Raw genomic sequence first — 23,641 nt, forward strand, 5'->3', positions numbered from 1 at the left:
AAAATCACAGCACTCGTAGCTAAATCATTAGCAAAACTAACCAGAAGACAGTCTGACACACATAAATCATCACGAAAACAATATGCGCTCTTTATGATTTTCTTCATAATGACACCTAAAATTATTGAGTTTATGTTCTTGTTTATTGTCTGTCTTCTCCCTCTAGAAAGAAAGCTCCATGAAAACAGAAATGTTGCTCTTCCCTTTCACCCAGTATCTTCGGCACCAAGAGCAGGACCCATGCAGAGTGGGTACGTAGTACATATTTGTTAAATAAACACAAATTTAACTCAACTGGCAGAGAATTGTCTTAGTTATATAACCACAGATTTTTACATATTGTCCAAACTTCCAAAAGTTCTTTGTAGCCCAGATCAACATCAGTACTAATTTCACAGCTAGTTTATGGACATATTTAATCCATGTTCTTAAGTATTAAAAGACATCTGTAAAAAAAAATCTCAGTTATTTGTTTTGCATAGTGAAAACTAGAAGATAGTGCCTTACTCTAACTTCAATAATAATATTATCTTCAAGGACAAATTCTCACATTCAAGGTTTCAGCTGTTGTCATGACCATTGTAATCTAATTACGACTTAGAAAACCTAATGAATTTCCCTATCACACATGCCCACAACTACAGGACTGTGCCCCTGACCTTGCTGAGGACAAGGTGAACCCTGATTAGTTTCCTGTATGTGGAAATGGCTCAGTGTAGGTATAAGAGAAATGTTCATTCGTTCACCCCTTAACTCCCCCTTTCTTCTGCCAAAGTACACAGTGGGCCCTAACCATAAAGGCCTATTCAAAATTTCGGTATTACTGTTGGTACATATGATTAGTTTTGCTTTCAACAATGAGAGAGAAAGGGGAATGAATTTGGACTCTGAAGGCAAACAGACTGGAATCAAATCTAAGTTCTGCTGTTTAGTTGCCGTTATAAGTCTCTGGCTGGCCTTTGAGTATGTTTCCTAAACTGCAAGCCTCCAATCCTCCTCTGTAAAATGGGCTAACACCTCATAGAAATCTTTCCCAACCTTTTTCATAACATTCCATACCTTGAAAATGAGAATGCTTTTACTGTAAAGGATGTTGCTGTCCACGGTGACATGTGACCAGACCAGGAGGCTCTGGCCACCCAAATCAGATCCTGCTTTGCCATCGCAAGGGCTGAGGCGAATGTCATTTTGGGATCCTGTTGCTAGGTAGGGCACATTAGTATTCCAAGGCATGCTTTTTGGGCAGCTCTGCCGTATTTGTTTCGTGTGGGAGGAATAAATGTCAATCTTCCTGATCATCAGTTCCCCTCCCTTCCCTAGATTAAGGACAAGCAGAGTAACATGTTAATCTGGGTGCCCATCTCCCTGGCTGAACACTCCTCTGAAGGTGACAGTCAGATGTGCCAGAGCAGAGCTGTCCGCACCAAGTGATGCTTGATGGCAGTCCTGTCTTTGGAGCCCTCCTGGCATGCCCTTCCGTATAAGCTGTGGCCTGACAACCTCCAGCATAGATCCACAGTGTTCCTACCCACAGCCATGGGGGCAGCTGCTGACTAGCAAGCTGTTCTCCACTTTGTGCAGGTATCTTTTTGGGGAGGGAGAAGGTAGAAAAGCCAGTGAAGATTTGCTTAAACGACTCTTACAGAGAAAACACTGGCAGTCCTCACAAAACCTTAAAAATGAGTGGGGGGGCAGGGAGGGGGATGGGCACGGAGGAGGGCACTTGTGGGGATGAGCACTGGGTGTTATATGGAAACCAACTTGACAATAAACTACTTGTAAAAAAAAAAAACAAAAACAAAAAACAAAGTGCCAGAGATCATTTTTTACTCACCATGGCTTTTACAGGTGCTGGGGTTTTGAGTAATAGGGGAGTGCCTTTTCAGGAAAGTCTACAACATTTTACCATTGCAACACCAGAAACATCTGTGGCAGGAAGATATTTTCGGAGTTTACTGTTACTTGAGCTTAGTAATGTTGTGCCTCCTAAAATCCCTACCTTGCCTTAATTGGTGCAACAGAAGTCATTCAGTGAGCCTCCCGCCACCCCACCCCACCCCCGCCCCCATATGTGTTCAATGCTCTGCATGTTATTTTCAGGCTTTACAAGCACTCATCAAAATATCACTTTCCCCCCATTATACAAATGATGAAACGCAAGCACAGGAGTTTGCCCAAGATCACAGAACTAGAAGGGATCAGAGCTGGAATTCCCAATCAGTTCTAACACTCAAGCCAAGACTTTTCCAGTATGCCACGTTCTCTGCCCGGTAGTAACAGAGCTTTTAAGACCTAATGAGTTTTCATTCTTTAAAACTAAATTTTTAAAAAATGTAGGTGGGGCACTAAGAACACTGCAGTTTAACATTAATATTGGTGGGGCATCTGCATGGTACTGTTGGTTGAGCGTCTAACTTCAGCTGAGGTCATGATCGCATGGTTCTTTTTATTTTTTTAATTTTTTAAAATGTTTTTTATTTATTTTTGAGAGAGACAGCAAGCCAGCATGAGCAGGGGAGGGTCAGAGAGAAACGGAGACACAGAATCCGAAAACAGGCTCCAGGCTCTGAGCTGGCTGTCAGCACAGAGCCCGACGCAGGGCTCGAACCCACAAACTGTGAGATCATGACCTGAGCCGAAGCCGGATGCCCAGCCGACTGAGCCACCCAGGTGCTCCATGATAATCTAATGGTTCTTAAGGTCAAGCCCCACACAGGGCTCTGCTCTGATAGCACCAGGCCTGCTATGGATTCTCTCTCTCCCTCTCTGCCCTCTCCCCCATTCATGGGCACACACATGTGTATGCACATGCATGCACACTTTCTCTCTCTCTCTCTCTTAAAAATAAATACACATTAAAAAATTTAATATTGATATTGATATAAGTATATTACTGGTCTCACATGGACAAGAACTAAGTCGAAGAGAATAGACCAGGGCTGGATCAATAAGTAGCCACAAGGAAAAGAGAAACCATATAAAGAAGGGGACTTATCCCCTCTTATCATAGGCTCCATCAACACACTGGAGACTAGTGGTATATTCAACAGCTACATATATTTGTGTACATGATGACTACAAATAAAATGATATTAACCATTGTATATATCAGTGCTTCTCACCTAGTCATTTGATGACCTTAGAAACTCTCACAAATATTGATTAAAATTTTTTTTAAACATTTACTTATTTTTAAGAGACAGAGTGTGAGCAGGGGAGGGGCAGAGAGAGAGGGAGACACAAAATCCAAAGCAGGCTCCAGGTTCTGAGCTGTCAGCATAGAGCCCAACGCGAGGCTCGAACCCACAAACTGTGAGATCATGACCTGAGCCGCTTAACCGACTGAACCACCCAGGAGCCCCTAACAAATATTTAAAGAAAGGCACCCATGTAATATTTAGAGTTAATCTCGATGCATTGAGAAACCAAGGTTTCTCAATCTTCAACATTTTGAGTTGAATAATTCTTGTGTGGGACTGTCCCAGGCATTGTAAGGAGAGGTAGTTTATCCATGAGTTGATTTTTCCCTTCAAAATAACTATTGAATGCCTAAGTATTAAAATAAGCAGCAGCAGGGGGTATGTGTCTGAAAAATCCCTCCCAGAAGTACAACTATGTTATTCCTTTGTTTTCGTTTTTGCTTTTAGGACAGGTCTTACTGAGGCAAAATTGCTTGATATCTAGTACAGTTGCCTTTCTCTGCAGGTGTAATTACGGTTAGCACTTTTTCACATTTCATCATCCACAAATTGCTGTGTGCCAAAGGTCAATTATTTGCTGTTATCTAATCTAGAATGAAGCTTACATATATATGAATGAAGGTGAGTGAAAAGGGGAGGAAAAAAATCGGAATCTTAAAAAAACATAAATACATGCCTTAAAGACTGTACTCATATTTGACAGTGTGCCCACTTTGACGGTAATAATTATCCACGCCAGCCATTGTGGAACAGTTTATACTACATGTGACAAGTAGGGCTTTTTAGTTTTGTTTTTAAATCCAAGGTCACATAATGTAGAACAATAGCCAAAAAAGTTGGAATACAAACAATTGGATAACATCAACTGTCTCCAATTTTAGGACAAAGGAAATTGATTTGCAGTAAGGGATTAGCCTATTGCTCCCTCCTTTTCATCTTCCTGGATCATGCCTCAGTACCAATTGCTCAAATCATCTTTTACATTCCTCACTTCAAGCTAACTACTCATAGGACAGTGAGATTCGCTTAAAGTTAATGGGATGGGGTGAACACCTGAAATGAGATTAGCCATGGGGTGATACTAAAGATGGTTAATTGGGGCGCCTGGGTGGCTTAGTCGGTTAAGCGTCCGACTTTCGCTTAGGTCATGATCTCGCCGTTCGTGGGTTCGAGCCCCGCGTCGGGCTCTGTGCTGACTGCCAGCTCAGAGCCTGGAGCCTGTTTCAGAGTCCGTATCTCCCTCTCTCTCTGACCCTCCCCTGCTCATGCTGTCTCTCTCTCTCTCTCCTAGAAATAAATAAAAATATAAAAAAATAAATAAATAAAGATGGTTAATTGATACATTACGCTATATCCTCTGTACTTTTGTGCTTGCTCGGAAATGTCTGCAATAAAGAATTGTGTTTCTTTAACCACACTCCAGTGAAGAGAGTGAATCTACTAGACTGAGCAATTACCTTTCCTGTCCCAACACATCAATCTTGGCATCCTTATCTTCTTCCCTAGTATCTGGTAAGAAGTTTGGGATATTGTTATGAAAAACCTCACCACTTCACACGTGTCCCGGATTCCATCATGTCTCCTGAGAGATCTTCTAAAGGCATCCTCTCTCATTCCCACATCTTTAGTCTCACCCCATGGACTCCTAGCCATCTTCTTTACACACTCAAGCTTCCTCATCTTAATACAGGCCTCACTTGATGGAGCAAACCTTTTGCAACTCTATATGAAAATAAGCACATTTATGTTTTGAAACATTCATATGAACTAAAAGTCTGCTTTAAAAACCAAGTTGGCAGTGGTTCTTTGTTTTGTTTTGTTTTGTTGACTTGGAATGACAATAGCACATCTCAGCCATATGTGTTAGATACATGTTACATAATACCAAAAAATTGTACTTTTTCCAAGTAATTTAGTGTTATTGACATCAGACAATGTATAGGTTGCGTGGGAAACCTCAGGTGAAGAAGGAAGCGTCCCTGATGATAACAAACACAACTTTGCTTAGATTGACAGCACAGTCCCCTGAGCAAGGGTGGAGACCACAGTCTTCTGCGTACTGCTCTTCTATGATAAAGCCCTGGGGTACTTCTTCAATGTAGTCAAATTCCAAGTACAAAGCGATGGCAGGGGAAAAAAATCCTTCATGCATCTTTTGCATTTTGTACTGTGTACACCTAAGTTCAGAAATAACTATTTGTTTCTACCAATAATTAAAATGCAAAGCAAGAAGATCTTCTCACCGTCAGAACAAAGGTTTTTTGGGGTAAAGGGAGCGTCAAAGGAGAGGAGGGCTTAGCAGAGGTGGTATCCAGCAAGCGCCAGGAGCCCCACGGGAGGCCCTCAGCTTCACCCAGACTGTGAGGTGTAGTAGAAAGTGCACTGTAGTTCAGATCCCTGAGTAGCCATTACTTGTTACTATTACTGGATCTCAGCTGCCTATGTCTTAAACATGGCAACAACCAGGACTGTTCTATGGATTCTAGATCAAAGTGCTCGGCATAAAGCAGGTGCACCATGAAGAGTAAATCACTGAGATCGCCAGGACACCATTTAGAGGATGTTCAAACCAAAGAGGCTGGGGCGGGTGACCGCAAAGCGGCCTGCAAATTTCTCCCTTAGCGACCCTTAGGCACAACCGTCTCTACTTTCCTCATTTGATCTCTGCGAGGTCAGCTCCAGGTTCTCAGCAGAGCTGCTGACTCAGGGAAAATTGGAACTGGCGTGACTATAGGAAAATAGATTTCTTCCTCCGTACCCAGAGGCCCGAAAACCAGCGAATGTGAAATGGCTGCTGCAACACTTAAGAGCAACAGCGGGATGTGGGGGATGGGGCAGTGTCAGGAGCGGAGGGCGAAGACTTTGCCCCCAAGCAGCATCCCCAGCATTGACCTCTAGCACGGAACCTGCACAAAGTGCTGAGTCACGGGGAGGCGGCACCGCGCGCCGGGAGGCGGGCCCGGCGCAGTCACGTGGCGGGGGCTGTATCACAACAACGACGCGGCGTGCAGCGCCCGCGGCCCGCGCCGCTTCCTCCCGCGACCGAGCCCCCCCCCCCCCCCCCCCCCCCCCCCCCCCCCCCCCGAGCATGCTCAGCTCGGCCCCGCGGTTGCTCCGGGTCCCTAGCCTCGCCGCTCCGTGGTCCGGGTTTTCCCGGCTGCCCCGGAGTCGGGGCTTGCGGCTGTCCGGGCTAGCAGGAGTGAAAGGTGAAAGCGTTGTCTGGACCGCCACTTAGCAGTGGATGGTTCGAGCCGACGGAGTCTGGTTTATTTTTCTCGCGGAAGATGTGACCAGGAATCCGCTTTGGGTAAGGCCTGAAGAAGAGCTGATTCTGCAGTCTATGAGCACCTTTTCCATGTAGCCGTCATTAAAGCCCTAAACGGTCTGTCTGGGGCTAGTCGCTGAAAACCTATTCGTAGAAGTGCCGAAGGGGTAAACCTAAAAATGAAAAACACTGTCAAATAGAGGGGATTGGTTGTTGAATGTAATTCCGTTGATCTGTGCTGGGGTTTTTACCCCCTTGTAACAGCAATTGATTAAGGCACTGTGGCGGCCACGGATTACATTTGAGCTAACTGCCAAATAGTGTCGCCATGCTGCACCCCCTTTGGGATTGTCCTGAGCCCAGGGGCTCTTGGGGTGCAGGTTCAGAATTCGAGTAAGAGAGGCCCCTTTCTGTGGAACCTGGGACTGAGTCTCAAGTTACAGCGCTCTCACTACATGCAGTACTACCTAGAACTTTGTCTACACTTGAACTCAAGTCTCTGAACTACCCCGTACCTGTTTGTTCATTAAAGTGAAACTGACACTCTCACAAGAGTCCAGCTTCACGTATTGTGAGGAAATGCAGCAGGTGTAGGTGTAGGGAAATGCAGCAGGTGCTTTGCAAAGCGTAAATGTCTATACCTGCGCTGTTTCAATTAAGCGACCACGGAGATAGTCTTAAATTTCCCATTAACCACCTTCAAAAACTAAAAAGAAACAGATGAATTAATTTAAGCACTTTTCTGTATTTTAACATACCCAAATTCCTGTTAGAGCAACATGTAATTGATATAAAAATATTTTAATGTTTTATTTATTTCTGAGAGAGAGAGACAGCGTGAGCAGGGGAGGGTCAGAGAGAGAGGGAGACACAGAATCTGAAACAGGCTCTACGCTCTGAGCTGTCCGCACACAGAGCCCGACGGGGGCTCGAACCCACGAACCATGAGATCATGACCTGAGCTGAAGTCGGACACTCAACCGACTGAGCCACGCAGGCGCCCCTGGGCCACTAAGTTTTCAATGGAAATACTTGATCTGTATTTCCATTTCATAAAATTAACCGACGAAAAATTCATATTCCCAACCTGCTCCAAATTTATTTAAAAGTTTTCCAGTAACCAAACGGAATTTGAAGTTTGAAAGGTATATTTCAGTGGATTAAAACAAAGATAAAGTTCAGTTTTACAGTCAAATTAGCCATGCTTCAAATGTTCAGTAGCCACATGTAGTTGATGGCTATTGTACTGAACAATGCAGGCCTATGCAAATACTAGATTATGAGAATAAAAAATGATCTTTTAGATGTCTCTCTTGCATGTGTTACATGAGCAACACTGCTGCCCTAGACCCCCCCCCCCCCACTACCTGGTTTCCTTAGGAAGCTAAGATATATAGGAAGCACTTTTCTAGAATTGAAGCTATAAAAGACATAAATTAACTCTATCCCAGAGAAAGTCAGATAGTATAGAGATATTGTTTAAATTATTCTATCATGTTGTAGAACTATAGGCATGTACAAATGCAACCAAATTACAGAGAGGAATAACGGGGACTGAGCAGATAAGCAGGAATGTGTCAGGTGAAGATGTCCAAGCAGAAAAATCAGTGGAAAACCAGGACCAAACAAGTCTGGTGATGTTGGTGCAGAGGATACAAGGAGGAGTGGGTGCAGTAGCTGAGGTTGTCGATTAGCTGTGAACAAATTAGAATGAAGCCTGTTTTTTATCCTGGCTGTGTGCTGGGGATTGAAATATCTCCTGAGCCTCAAACACCCCCACAAACCCACGACCCACCTCCCACCCCACACACATACACACAGTCTACTGGGGGAAATTATAACCAAACCTATGTCCCCAAGCCTTAAGAGGGCCACATCCAATAGGAAGGGTTTGGGAGAAGACTCCTACTATCATATATCCTTTCAGCAGTAAATAAGTGCTTAAGAAATGTTAACTTTGTAGTTGATGGAAGTGGGCACAATAAATACACACTTTTTGGCCTCAGTGCATGTGTGATCTAGTCGCTGTCACTTTTTCCCTCGATGACACATCATCACTCTGTCAACACATATTTACTGAACAATAACTTGGGGATGAGATACCGCTTTCCTTCTCTTTCCCAGCAGGATAGGGTCAACCCCAGCTGTTTCTAAAATCCTCTACTCCTTGGTAAGCTCACATGAACATCATTTTAGTCACACAATGGATGAATATTAGGTTTGGATGGGAGATGTGCTTTTGGAGAAGATTCCTTCAATAAATGCATCTGTAGATGTTGACAAAGTCCCTCTTGTTGCAATGAATGGTGTCTGTGCAAAGAATATAGGTCATCAAATACTTAGAGAATACAGAAATACTTGTAATATATATACATTGTATACATATATACACAAATTTGTATTCCTCTTAATGACCAGGTAATGTATTGGCCATCAACTCTATGCACGTTTGCATCGTGCACACTCTTGCAACGTAAAAGGCAGAATTAATATACTTTTGCACAGGTACATAAATAACTTTCCCAAGGTCTCACAGCCAGTAAATAATGGAAACTAGAATTGAACAGGTGTTTTATCTGACTCCCAAGCCGTGGAGTTATTACCATACCAGGCTGCTCTCACCTGTTTTTTATTGTGTGAGGCCTTTTCTCACCTCACAAAGAATATAGCGAGTTGTTCATTAATTCAAATAATCAAACTTCTTCCCCAACCCAAAGTTTATCTCTTCGGATTGGAGAAAACGAGTTTCCACACGTTTAGTTTACTTAAAGAGAGGCGATCCTCCCCCCCCCCCGCCCCCGGCGAGCTCCTCCCCTTCGACTCCGCCCCAACCACGCCTGCGCACGCCTCCTCCGTAGCTTCTCAGAGTCTCTTCGGGCGCTCGGCCACGCCTCCTCTCCTGCCCCGCCTTCTTTGCCCGCCCCCCGCCCGTAGTCTATAAAACCCGGAGCTACGGATTGCGCCTGGGAGCCGTGAGTGAGCTGATCGCAGGACTGGGCATGCTCGGCAGCGGCGCAGGTCTTGGTCACAAGTAGGAAGAAGCCCGTGCACGACACCGGCAAAGAGGAGCGGGAGCCGCTGCCGCACCGCGGCTGTGGGGTCTGTGGCCGCCGCCCGGGAGCCGGAGCGGGGCGGGAGCCGGAGCGGGCGAGGCCGCCTGGCCGAGAGCCGCCCAGCCTGCCCTCCCGTCCTCTGCCTCTGTGTCCGTGCGGCGCGCCGGACCCCTGAGTCGGTCACCTGGGCGGCAAGGACCCGCGCGGGGGAGCGGGAACGAAGCGGACCCTCCCTCCGTCCGCCAGCTGTGGCCCGAGGGCGCCCCCGAGGGGCGGAGCAGCTGCCGCCGCCGGCGCCTTCTGCGAGCAGCTGAGTGTCCGTCTCGCGCCCCCGGCCCGGAGCGAGCGGCAGCCGTCAGCCCCGAAGAGGAGGAGGAGGAGGGGGCAGCCATGGGGCTGCTGTCCCAAGGTTCGCCGCTGAGCTGGGAGGAGACCAAGCGCCACGCCGACCACGTGCGGCGGCACGGGATCCTCCAGTTCCTGCACATCTACCACGCCGTCAAGGACCGGCACAAGGACGTGCTCAAGTGGGGCGACGAGGTGAGCGCCCGCGGCCTCCGCCCCCGCCGGGCGCCCCTGTCAGGCCACCCGGTGCCTCCTTTGTTCGGCGAGGCGCGGCCCGGGGCCCCACGGTGGTCCGCGTCCTCCGGTGCGCCTCGAGGGTCCCGGGACGCTCTGTCCCTGCCCTCGCTCGGCGGGCGTCCGGGGAGTGGGGCCCTGCCTGAGCCTCCTCACTAGACTTCCCCCTCCCTCCCATTCATTCATTCTTAACGGGTTTTCCCCTTCATTCAAAAAAATGGGTTCGGCGCTGGGAGGGCGCGAGCTTGAGCCAGGGTGACATTTGGTGCTTCCTGGAGCTCTCAGTCTGATACATGTGCTGGCCGCGTATCGAGATCTACCGTCCCGTGTAAAAATGAGCTTTTGTGATCAGTGAGAGAGGGACAGAGTTGTCCTAGAAGGCACATTGCAGCTAGGAGTCAGGTCTCCAGGATGTTCGCTTCTGCCCCACCTGATGCAGGTTACCTTTTAAACCTCCCAACTTCTCATCAGCAACCTCGCACCCTCTTCACCCCACCCCCTACAGCCCCCTGCACCATCACTTTAGGAATTAGGGCTCGGTTTTTCTAAAGGGGAGGAAACTTCTTGTCCTGTTTAGTTCTAAATGGGAGTTCTTGAAACTTCACAGTTGGGATTTGTTAGTGCTTTTCCGTGGCCTAGATCCCGTGCCTAAACTTTACAGATCAGTGCTTCAACATGTGTTCTGCCTAGAGGTGAAATGTTTTTCTTTTCTCAATATGTTGAACCATTGTGTATGGGAATGGTCTGGAAAGCATTGCCCCTTTGGATTTAGTTTTTTTTTTTTTCTGCCAAAGCTTTTTGTGCTCTCCTCGTGTTTTGAAAGTCACATGTAGATACAATTCAGATAATTAAATGCTTTTTTGAAAAGTGCATCTGTTTGTTTTTACCATTTGTCTTCCAAGGCTTGCTTAGGTGTAAGCTTATCTGTAGTTAATGTTATTACTCTTGACCTAAGCGTCAAGGTGCTGGTAAGCCAATGCAGAATCTTGTTGTCTCTTTGCAAATTAGTTTGTTTCTAAGATTGGAAGATAATTCTGCTTTTTTACAGTTGAAAGAATTGTGCTGTATTAAGTTAGAAAAGTATAATGATCAGTAATTCACATTTCTACTAGAAGGGGTTTGTCATTCTTTGGACAGAAAAGGGGTACCGTGTTGTGTTTGGTAATTCTTGTTTTATTCTGAAGTTGTTTGTTTCTTCACAACATCTGATATGTTTATGTTTGTCATTTGTGTATTGCGTGCATTTTATGATCTATCTTCTATCCCCTAGCCCCCTTGAAGATTCTGCTGCAATCATGTGTCCGGACAGAGTATGGAATTTGCAAGAAGAGTAAAATTCCTACTCTCAAGTGATGACAGTCCAGTTAGAAGTAGGCAGCCTTTTGTAAGGGGAAGAAATGAGACTGTGAAGACTGTTCAGATGGTTAAGGGGAGAGGGGGGAGGGAAGTCCCATTCTGCTTTCTACATACATACTCCTGAAATGGCACTTCAGTGAAACCTTAGTCCCCTAAGTTTGGGTCTCTCTCCCATCCTTGACCCGTGGTTGTTGCAGAAACGAATTCTCCATTGTGGTATCTCTGTTTGGGCAGAGAGAAGGTGATGTTTTGAAGGGTGGTAGACAAGAGTCTCCTGCCTAAATATTTGCTGATGCTTCTAGTATCATGTTGAAGCAATTACTCTTATGATACAGAACATTGTTTTTCAAACTGCAGGTCATGATCCATTAGTGGGTTGAGAAATAAATGTGGATTTCCCTGGATTTGGGTTTTGTTTTTTTTCACTCTTCAGAATTAAAAAAAATAAAATGAAATGGAATAGGATGAAGAGTACCAATTTGCATAAACAGTGAGAGTATTGGGTCAAACTTTTGAGTTATTTATTTGAGGGCGTGTTGAGCGGGTGTGTGTTGACCTGCATGTAAATTATTTCTTAGCATGGTGGCCACTTCAGGAGTTTGAAAATCAGACTGTCCTATTTATCACAGGAGGCTTTCTTGATGAGATGAGCCTTCAAAAAGACCAGGAGAGAGGTCATCCACTTCAGTGTTAGCAGTATTCTTTGCTTATAGGGACTCACGGACCACATCTACGGAGTAGAAGTCTGCAGACAGGGTTAGGCAGCAAGTAAGCTTGGGCAGATAACAGTGGAGAAGGGTGTGGTGGGTGGTATGGTCCTGGAGATGAAGGATGGCCTTGCCAGACAGAAGATGGTGTTTGAGATGTGATATGTTGGACTGTGTTGGTATGATACCAAATTACTGCTCTTGGTGGGAAATTTTGTTGTACTTACAAGGCCTCCTCTTCCCGCCCTCCTCCCTCGCAAAGCCTTAAAATCGCAGTTAGAAGGAGACCCTGACACTTTTGGAAACGCTCAGCCCCAGTTACTATGACAGTATTTATATCTGACAGTGTTTATCAGAAAGAACCCTGGATTTGTAGTTCACGCATTCTAGTCGAAGGCTTGCCAAACGGCCTGTGTGATTGTGAGCCTCAGTTTCCTCTTTTGGAAAATGACAGGATTGGATTCTCCCATCCAGCTTTTATAGTTTAAGTATAATTTAAATAAGGTTTTTAAAAATAATATACATATTGCAAACCAGTTATTCTTTGAAATTCGCCTAGAGATTGATTATCTTTAGGCTGTTGAGTAAAAAAGAGAAGTCTGCCACCAATTGCTGTGATAAAAATGAGTTGTTCTGGGGGCGCCTGGGTGGCTCAGTCGGTTATCAGGTCATGATCTCGTAGTTTGTGAGTTCGAACCCCGCGTCAGGCTCTGTGCCAACAGCTCAGAGCCTGGAGCCTCCTTCAGATTCTGTGTCTCCCCTTCTCTTTGCCCCTCCCATGCTCATGCTCGGTCTCTCTCTCAATAATAAATAAAAATGTTAAATTTTTTTTTTTTAAATAAAAGTGGGTTCTGTAAAGGTGTGTGTATCCTGGCTTTTTGGAACTCAAAACTATTTTCCTGTGACAACCTTATGAATGGGTAGATCCCCAGACCAGCTTACAGATGCATGTTTCACCTTTGGTGTAACCAGTCCTAACCCTAGCCACCATTTATTCTGTTTCTGTAGGAGATAGAAGTTCTAACTCCTGGGTACCAGGAAAACACTTCATTTTGCCTCAGGATGGGGGCTGTGGGGGAGAGGTAAGATGGATGTTCCTGGGTGCTCCTACCTGCTAAGCATTCTGTGTTTGCAAAAAAAGAAAGCCCTTTTCACAGCTGACACACAACTTTTCAGGTACAGATTTTGTTTTATAACCAGAGCGTCCACATTAAAAGACCAACTTAGGAAATATATGCTGCAAATGTGGCAATAAATACAACTTCTGAATTTTTCCAAATAATCATTCTAGTGTTAGCTTACCTGTGTGTCCTTTCTGCTACATAATGGCAGAGGCATTATCAGAATTGAAATCTGTCTGACTCCAGGTCCATTTCTGAAACACGTTATACCAGGTTTTGGATTATTTACAATGTATGAGATTTCATCAAATCTCCTTTTACAGAGTTCAAACTGCAAGTTGTAAAGGTGTCAGAAAACAACATTTAAAAGCAAACGTTTAATTTTTCTAATTTTTTTAACCCAGTATAGTGGCTCTCAAAGTTAAGAAGGTAATTGACTATAGTTAGCAGAAAAGTGCATGTGATCATAGGAAAATATGCCTTTAATACTTGAGTGTGTTCTTTACATGCATAAAGCCAGTAAAACTGGGCTGGAGTATATTCAGTGCTGATAGGTCATCCGTTGAGTTTGAACTACAAATTTGCCTGTATAGGGTAAGAATGCTTAAGTGACTATTTAGAAAATGCATAGCTTGCTAATTAATAAGCGTATGGTCCTGTAAGAAAAGTAATGTAACCCTGAGCTATAAATCTAGAATGGATTAAAAAAAAAAGCATAGTCATTTGAGTGCAAATGAATGTGTAGCTTGGACAGATTGCTTTATCTCAACCTAAGTTTTGTTATCTATAAAATAGGGACGATAATACCTTATAGGGTTATTAAGATTAAACAGGATAATGTTGATAAAATTGTGTACGAGTAAGTGCCTCGCTTACTAAACACAGACTCAAATGGTAACTTAAAATGTTTACTTGGAAGTTCTGCTTTTGTTTTTGTTTTTAGTGTTCATTTTGAGAGAGAGTATATGAGCAAGAGCGTGAGTGGCAGAGGGAGACAGGGAGGAGAAGAGAGACAGTTGCAGGCAGGCTCTGGGCTGTCAGTTCAGAGTGACACAACAGTGAGGTCATGACCTGAGCAAAGATCAAGAGCCGACACTTCGCCAACTGAGCCCCTCAGGTGCCCCTACTTGGAAGTTCTTAAATATCTGCTGTATCTCGTCTAAATACCCATGATCAAACCGGTTTCCTACCTATAGAGAACAAACTGAAGGTTACTGGAGGGAGGTGGGCAGGGAATGGGTTAAACAAATGATGGCTATTAGGGAGGGGACTAGTGATGAATCCCTAAATTCTACAACTGAAACTATTATTACACTATGTTAACCAACTGGAATTTAAATACAAACTTGAAGGAAAAAAATAGCCATAGTAGTCATAGGGGGCTGAGGTATTCCTTGTATGTGGGTTGTTTTTTTTTTAAACTAGTTAACTTACATTTTTTTATTCAGACATAATTATATTTCATTAGCTTAGTTATTTTTGTCGTACTGGTGGTAATTATTGATAGTATTTCTAAATTGCATTTAAAAATTTAAATTGTGTCTTAAAAATACATTATTGCACACCGACTTACTAGAATCAGATATTGACCACAAATATTTCTTTATAGTCATTATGAAGATGTAGGTTTCTTTTACCTAGATCATTGCGTGTTTTGTGACCTATAAAGCCAAGTTGTTTTATTCTTCTCTGCTGTCACTGTGGACATTGTTTTATAGCATTTATTCAGGTGTTTAAAGCACAATGGTGAAATCAAGGAAAAAATGAATTTGTGTTCCTGAACATTATATATATATACTCCAGGCATCTGAATGTGTTGTTAAATTTAGAAAACTATTTGGGGCATTACAGGTGCTGCTGGTAATGGATGGATCGTATTCTAATAAGCTTGCTAATCTCTGTTGATGATTGAACCAAGTTAGTTGAGTTTTTAAAAGCCCTTTAACACCTTTATTTAGATATAACTGACCGACATTAAATTGCACATATTTAAAATGTACAGTTTGACAAGTTTTGATATAGGTGTACACCTGTGAAACTATCACCACAATCACAATAACATATCCATCATTTCTAAAAATGTTCTTGTGCCTCTTGTATTTCCCCCCTTCCCTCCCCACTTCCACGGGTAACCATTGATCTGCTGTCTGTCACCCCAGTAGAGTTTGCATTTCCTAGAGTTTTATATCTAGGAAATCTTAAAGCATGTACTTTATTGGTCTGGCTTTTTAAGCTGCATACATATTTTGAGATGGATTCCTTTTGTTGCATGTATCAGTAGTTCATTCCTTTTAATTGCCAAGTAGTATTCCATCGCATGGATATACTATGATTTGTTTATCCACTATTTGGATTGTATCCAATTTTTAGCTATTACAAACAAAATTTGTATGAACATTATGTCTTGGGACTTAATGCTTTTATCTACCTTGATTATTCCCTAGGAGTGATGTGTTTAACTTTTTAAGGAAACTATCAAACTTTAAAAAAAATTCTTTTAATGTTTATTTTTGAGACTGAGACTGTGAGTGGGGGGAGGGACACACACACACAATCAGTCGGAAACAGGCTTCAGGCTCTGAGCTGATGAGGGCTCAAACTCACAAACTGCGAGATTATGACCTGAGCTGAAGTCAGACGCTTAACTGAGAACCACCCAGGTGCCCCTGAGTTTGAGAACTCTTCATAAATTTTGGATGTAATTCTTCCCAGATAATGTTCATGTGTTCTCTCAGTCTGTTTCCATTATCCTAATGATGTCTTTTGAAGAACAAAAGTTGTTTGTTTTAATGAGGTCCAGTTTGCTTGTTCTTTCATACTTTTGGTGTGGTATCTAAGAAATCTTAATCCAATCATGAAAGTTTTTTCCCTTATTTTCTTTCAGAAGTTTTATAATCTTAGACTTTACATTTAGGTCTATGACCCATTTTGAGTTACTTTTGTCTATGGTGTAAGGTATGGATTGTTGATTTTTGGTTGCCGCAGCACCATTTGTTGAAAAGAATATCCTTTCTCTGTTGCCAGAGGAACATGGCCTTTGTGGCTTGTCTAATACCAGTTGTCTGTGTGTGTGGTTTTATTTCTGGATTCTTTGTATTTGATCTATTTGTCTTTATGCCTGCACTACACTGTTTATTGCTAGAGCTTTGTAATAGGTTGTGAGATCAGGCAGCATTCGCTTTCCAGTTTTGTTCTTTTACAGCAAAGTTTGGTTTGACTCTTGTGAGTCCTTTGAATTTCCACATGAATTTTAGAACCAGCTTGGCAATTTCTACCAAAACCAAACCAAACAGACCCTCCTGGGGTTTTGACTGCATTTGGATTGAATATGTAGATCAATTTGGGAAGAATTGACATGTTAACAATGAGTCTTATGACCCTAGAACAAGCCCAGCTTTCATCAGTGTTTTACAGTGTTTGTTTTTTTTTTTTTTTTTTTAAGTTTGTTTATTTGGTGGGGGAGAGGGAGAGAGGAGGAGGAAAGGAGGAGCAGGGAGTTGGGGAGGAGCAGAGAGCAAGAGAGTGGGAGAGAGAATCCCAAGTAGGCTCTGCACTGTCCATGCAGAGCTTGATCTCAGGGCTGCGAGATTATGACCTGAGCTGAAATCAAGAGTTGAAGGCTTAACTCCCAGATTCCCTGGCATTTTATAGTTCTTAATGTACATGTTTTACATATCTTTTGTTAGGCTTATCATGGTTTCATATTTTTTCCCTATTATAAATGCTGTTAAGTTTCAATTTCTGATTGTTCATTGCTAGTATATTGAAATAAAATTGATTTTTGCATATTTATCTTATATTCTGCGACCTTTCTAACCTCATTTTTGAACACGTGGGATATAGTTCTAAAATCTGTTTTAGTGTCTTTGCTAATACTTTCATCTTTGCTGTTTAAGGTTAAGTTCAGTTTTAAGTCTTGTCATTCTGAATATGCTTCCCTGCTTCTTTTCATGCCTGATAGGTAATCTTTTGTTTGATGCTAGACATGAATTTTACCTTGTTGGATGCTTGTTGTTTATATTTTCCTAAGAGTATTTTTTTAATGTTTATTTATTTTTGAGAGAGAATGAGTGGGGGAGGTTCAGAGACAGAGAGAGAGAGACACAGAATTCAAAGCAGGGTCCAGCCTCTGAGCTGTCAGCACAGAACCCAGCGTGGGCCTTGAGAGAGAGAGAGAGAGAGAGAGAGAGAGAGAGAGAGACAGAATTCAAAGCAGGGTCCAGGCTCTGAGCTGTCAGCACAGAACCCAACGTGGGACTTGAACTCACAAGCCATGAGATGGTGACTTGAGCCGAAGTTGTACACTAAACCGACTGAGCCGCCCAAGTGCCTCTTCCTAAGAGTATTCTTAAGCCTTGTTCTATAATATAGTTAATTTGGAGGTAGTTTAATCCTTTGAGGTCTTGATTTTGTACTTAGGCAGATCCAAAGAAGTCTCTAGGGCTGATTCTTCTACTGAGGCAAGACCCTATGAGTTTTTTCCCCAGTGCCCCTAAATTAGAAGTGACTCCTTTCTGGCCTGTAGGAAAACAACTGTGCCCCAACTTTGGGTGCTTGCCTCACGTATGGGTTGACTTACTACCTTACTGATCCCTAAGGCAGGACCTTCTACAGATCCCCTGCAGTTCTCTGGGCATCTCTCTTCTCTTTGGCACTTCCTTGGTCCTGTGAACTCTAATTGACGTGATTTCCTCAAACCTTCAGCTCTCTCTCTCCAGTTCAGGGAGCCCTCCAGGTTCTGCTTTACCTTCCTGCCCATGATGTAGAGCCTCTCTTCCAGGCTTTAAGCTGGGGCAGTTGTATGGCTCACTTAGCTTCTCCCCTCTGTATCTCAGGAAGCTCTGCCCTTTGTTACGTGCTATCCACTGTCTTGAAAAAGCTGCTCTTTCATGTTTCAGGAGGAAAGGTAAAATTGGTTGCTTTTACTCCATCTTGAGCAGAAGTCTTTTCCTTTTTATCTTTTTTTAAGCTCTTCTCCTTTGTAAACTTTATCCAAAGCCTGGCTGCCCTCGTGGTTATAAGATACCTCCAGCAACCAAGATTTAGCCAAGTTTTTAAACCAAGATTTTCTTTTATGCTGTAATGGTCATAGCTTAGCATCACTGATCTTGTCCTATGACTGGGTATATGGTGAAAACACAATTACTTAAAAGTTTGCATACATTTTATGAATGGACTTTGATTTGAAGATGCAAGTCTAGGCCTTGAATTTTACCCAAAACGATTGTGTTATTTTAGATACAGAACTTAAGTTCTTTAGACCACAAATTCCTCATCTGTAAGACTAATCAAAAAGACTAACCAAACACTATCTCTTGGTTTTGAATTGCATGTTGACATATATATATATGTTTATATATATATAGTTTCTGATTGTCTCTTTTAACAATTTAACTTTCAGAATACTTTAAATTCCACACAACTAATAAAAATCAGGAAATGTATACAAGAAATTATAGAATCTATTTCCTTATCCTGTCACCTTTTGGATTTTAACATTCATCTAAGAAAAAGTACTTCACTGGCTACTGACAAAGTAATCTAGTTATATAGTCATAGATATTAGATTTCTAGAAATTTTTTTTAACTTCTTAAGTGAGATTATTTGAGCCTCACAGCCTTGTTTTTTTGTTTGTTTTTAATTTTAGAGCAAGTGCGAGCGAGGGACGGGGCAGAGAGAGATAGAAAATCTTAAGCAGGCTGCATGCTCGGCACGGAGCCTGACGCAAGGTTCCATCCCATGACCCTGAGATCATGACCTGAGCCGAAGTCAAGAGCCAGATAGACACGCAACCAACTGAGCCACCCAGGCACCCTGCAGCTTTTCTATTAAAAGCAAGATGGTATTGCAAAAATGTTTTCTTCAGAAAAGCTAATGATTAAGTTTTACTCACGTATGGCAGAATACTAAAGGCTATATTTCCATGATGGATAATTTTTTAAACTAATTTAAATTCAAGTTAGTTAACATACAGTGGAGTATTGGTTTCAGGAGTGGGACTCCGTGATTCATCACTTACTTGTAGTCCCCCATGATCATCCCAACAAGTGCCCTCCTAATGCCCATCACCCATTTAGCCCATCCCCCCACCACTGCCCCTCCAACAACCCTCCACTTGTTCTCTGTATTTAGTATCTTATGGTTTGCCTCCCTCTGCTTTTATCTTATTTTTCCTTCCTTCCCTTCCCCATGATAATCTATTTTTGTTTCTTAAATTCCGCATATGAGTGCAATCATATGATATTTGTCTTTCTCTGACTAATCTGTTTGGCTTTGCATAATACACTCTAGTTCCACATGATGGATAATCTTTTTTTAATGTTTATTCATTTTTGAGAGAGACAGAGTGCAAGTGGGGTAGGGGCAGAGAGAGAGGGAGACAACAGATTCTGAAGCAGGCTTCAGGTTCTGAGTTGTCAGCACAGAACCCGACGTGGGGCTGGAACTCACGAACTGCAGTATCATGACCTGAGCAGAAGTTGGACGCTTAACCGACTGAGCTACCCACGCGCCTCTGGATAGTTTTTAAATTAAGTATCTGTTGTATATTTCTGTATCTCAAGGGCTTCCTGTGTTAGGTCACAGGGTTGAATAGAGAAATCAAGAAAAAGGAGAAGCTCTTTGCTTTTGAACTCCAGTGGAAGGAAGGTGGATGAACAAGGGGGAGGGAGGAGAGGAGTTTGCTGTATACCTAGAGTTCCTGGGAGCCTTAGGGCTGGGTAGTTAATCTTCTGGTGAGACTCCAAGGGAGAACAAGAAAGGCAAGGAAAGGGCATGTGCAAATATGAGATTATGGAGGTGCCTGAAGTCAAGAAAGTACTGCTGAAACACAGGACCAAAGCAGAGAAAAGGGAATGGCTAGAAGTTGAGGCTAGAAAGGTGAGTTGGGTTCAGGCTGTTGAAGGTCCTTTGTAGGAGGCCGTGTCAGAAGACTTAGTATTGTTAAGTACAAGGACACTACGAGGAAATTTCTTCTAGGTCCCTTTGGTCATAGTGTGACATGGGTTGAGAGGAATAACTGGAGATGGGGAGCCCGCACTACAGAGGACATGTCATTGCTAGGAGACAGAAAAGAGTGTAGCCTACGACTCTAGAGATAAAGATTTTTGTCTGTTAAGGGAGATACTTTAGAGAAGGAGTCCAAAGACCTGGCATGTGAGTTGTTATGTCTCTCACTTGGGTTCCTAACTCACATAACCAAGGGAATAAGACTCCCTGCAAGGGTAGTTCCTCAGAGAACTGGTTTGGATATTGTTTGCAACCCTTTAATTTAAGGGGCCTGGTTCTCCTTCAGTAGAAATACCAGGTAGACGGCAGAAAGCTGGAGCAACATTTGAGCTGCCTGTGTGTGTGGTGGGGCAGCCACAGGCCTAAAGATGGTGGTTAATACCAAAGTGGAGAGCAAGATAGACCAGGGAGAGGAAACCTTGGCGGCACCTCAGAACCCTGATGGATACACATCTAAAAAAATACATTTTTTAACATTTATTTTTGATAGAGCATGAGTGGGGGAGGGGCAGCGCGAGAGGGAGAGACTGAATCTGAAGCAGGCTCTACTAGAGTTCTGCACTGTGAGCACAGGGCCCCACACAGGGCTTGAACTCACCGTGAGATCATGGCCTGAGCTTAACTCAGACACTTAACTGACTGAGTCACCCAGGCGCCCCATGATGGATACACATATTAAGGGACAGGGATAAAGTGTGGGATCCTGAGAGGGAATGGTGTGAGGGATAGTAAGACTGCTGGGTGCGGGAAGAAGGCTCGCAGGCTTTTGAAAGGTGCGGAAGGATGAGAAGTGAAAGGAAGCCCCTGGGTTTGCTGGTTAGCTAGTAGGGGCCTGGAGGCTTCGGCAACAGTCTATCTCAAACATATTAAGAACTTGGGGGAAAAAAGCAAAAATTGCTTTCTGGCCAAAATAAAGGGCCCAAAGCCCATGGATGTCTTCACAGTTCATAGGGTCCTTGAAATCTTGATTACAATTTCAGCAAGAAAACAGAATTGAACTCTTGCGGTTGAACTGGATGGCATGTAAGTAATACCTTGGTGGCTATTAAGTTGTCTCTGGACTAGTACATTGAGAATGATTGTAATGGATTGAGTTTATTAGAATGATGACCCTGAATCTCCACTTAAAAGGTTGGATTTCTCAGACACTGTTTAAGAAGTTGGGGAAACATGATTACGCCTCAGACTTCTAGCCAAAAGAGCTCATTTTGGGTACATTTTGATAGGTATTTAGAAAACCTGGATAGACCAGTCCAGGTAACCTGGGCGAATATATGGCTATGGTTTTACTTTGTTAGACACTCCTTCGAAAGTTTTCTGTATGCCGAGGTTTTTTGTCTGTCATGGTCAGAATTTGAGATATGGTAGTTGTTTCCAGAACAAGATTACAAAAGAACCCCAAACCAGATGTTCCTAATTACATAAATGTTCACACAGACCCGCTGGCCTTGTCTCCCTTCTCCCAAGGTCCTTTTTGTAGTCCTTTGGATTTGGTTAATGCATTTTTTTTTTTTTTAACTGGATGTTGATTTAGCAGAGTTAAAACAAAACCTTAGGCAAGAGACTTCATGACCCTTTTCTTGGAAGCTTAGTAAGAATCTAGGCTGTGACTCTGCCCCATTTGGATTACCTGCAGGAGTCATGGGCTGCGGTACACAGGGCTTCACATATTTTAATGCTCCGGAGAGATGGTAAAGATCTTAAAGTACCTGTAAAAAGTTGACTGGCACTTGTCTGAAGTGGTTTCAAGAGTTGGTGACCTTCAATCCTTAGAAAGTTAACATTTTTAATTCTAAAAAAAGCTTTTGTTTGAAACGATTTACTCGGAGAACTTTAATCCTCAGACAAACCTAAGGAGATTATTTGGGAGTGCTTCCCTCGATTTCCTTCAGAAATGTTCACATATTTACATAAGTCAGGTATTTAGAAGGTACTTTTTTTTTAATGTTTATTTTTGAGAGAGAGAAAGAGCTTTAGCGCTTGAGTAGGGGGAGGGGCAGAAAGAGAGAGGGACAGAGAGGATCTGAAGCAGGCTCCGCACTGACAGCAGCAAGCCCAGTGCAGGGCTTGAACCCACAAATCGTAAGATCATGACCTGAGCCAAAGTCAGAGCCACCCAGGTGCCCTGGAAGGTACCTTTTGATCCAACACAATTTCAGCAGTGCTGCCTGTGCTAAGCATGGTAGTCCGCTCCTCTTGGCCCCCAAGGCTGCCATTGCTGTATTAAGTTGTATCTAGAGGTCCTGCTCTATGGGCTTTAGTACTCAAACAGGGAGAGCACCAGGAAGTAAACCAAAAGGCTTCTAAGTACAGAGTTTATGCACTTTACTCCTAAAAGCATTTTAAGCCTTTACCCAGAAAGCACTCACTTTATACACAGTTGCTGCAAGCTTGGCATCTGGTTTCTTAGCTTAGGATGAACTACATACAAATCAATTGAGGCAGAATCACGAGGGAGCAATTCCAAGAGCAACTGTGAAAAGCACGTCTAGATGTGGCAGCCCAGTCTTCCTCTAAGCACCTTCCTCTGCTATGATTCTAGTTAAAGAAATAAAATTGCTCATGATTCCAAAGCCTTAATAAAAAGTGACAGTGTGTTTAGGATCTTCCTATTGTGGTAGAAAAGGTTGTAATCTGTTTTAGAAGAATAATATACATAAATTTAAGAAAATTTTTTTTAATGTTTTTTATTTATTTCCGAGAGAGAGAGAGAGAGGGAGAGAGAGACAGTGTGAGCAGGGAAGGGTCAGAGAAAGAGGGAGACACAGAATCCAAAACAGGCTCCAGGCTCTGAGCTAGCGGTCAGCACAGAGCCCGACGGGGCTCAAACCCACGAACCACTTCGGACCTGAGCCGAAGTCGGACTCTTAACTGACTGAGCCACCCAGGCGCCCCTACATAAAAATGTTTAAGAGATCATGTGCTTGAAAGGGGTAAGCTTTGGGAAACAAAACAATGCATTTGAATAAAATTACCTTCCTGGAACAGAGTAAGTAATGTATTTGAGAGTGAAAGAACGTGGATGGTCACATACTAAGAGTTTCTGGAAAAGTTTAGTAGAAATACAGATTTTCCCCCACTCTCCAAAAGGGCATCCCTGTGAAACCTTTTGTAACCCCAAATCGTGTAAAGTAAAGAAGCAATTACCGTTAACTTTATAGTGAATTTATGAGCGTTCCCAGACCCCCAAAATAACCTCTTTTAGACTTTTTTGATACCTTAGGGCGTATCTTGCTAATGGGTGCCCAGAATCCAGATCAAGCTCGGGATACTCACTGACCCAGTTCAGAGCGATGGCGACTAGAGGCTGACATGCTGGGTGTGGCTCCCAGGGAAAGGGCTTGGTTGGGC

General features: G+C 43.2%; 1 protein-coding gene across 1 annotated transcript in view; it reads left to right on the forward strand.

The window, feature by feature from the left end:
* The first annotated feature begins 9,436 nt into the window (after positions 1–9,436).
* GCLC (glutamate-cysteine ligase catalytic subunit) overlaps positions 9,437–23,641 on the forward strand; it is a 51,573-nt gene continuing 37,368 nt past the window's right edge. Inside the window, exon 1 of the mRNA XM_039221677.1 lies at positions 9,437–10,058. Coding sequence (XP_039077608.1) covers positions 9,909–10,058 — 150 coding nt within the window. The 5' untranslated portion in view covers positions 9,437–9,908. The remainder of the gene's footprint in view (positions 10,059–23,641) is intronic.

This window comes from Hyaena hyaena, unplaced genomic scaffold, assembly GCF_003009895.1.
Source record: "Hyaena hyaena isolate Hyena2069 unplaced genomic scaffold, ASM300989v1 scaffold_997, whole genome shotgun sequence".
NCBI lineage: Eukaryota > Metazoa > Chordata > Mammalia > Carnivora > Hyaenidae > Hyaena > Hyaena hyaena.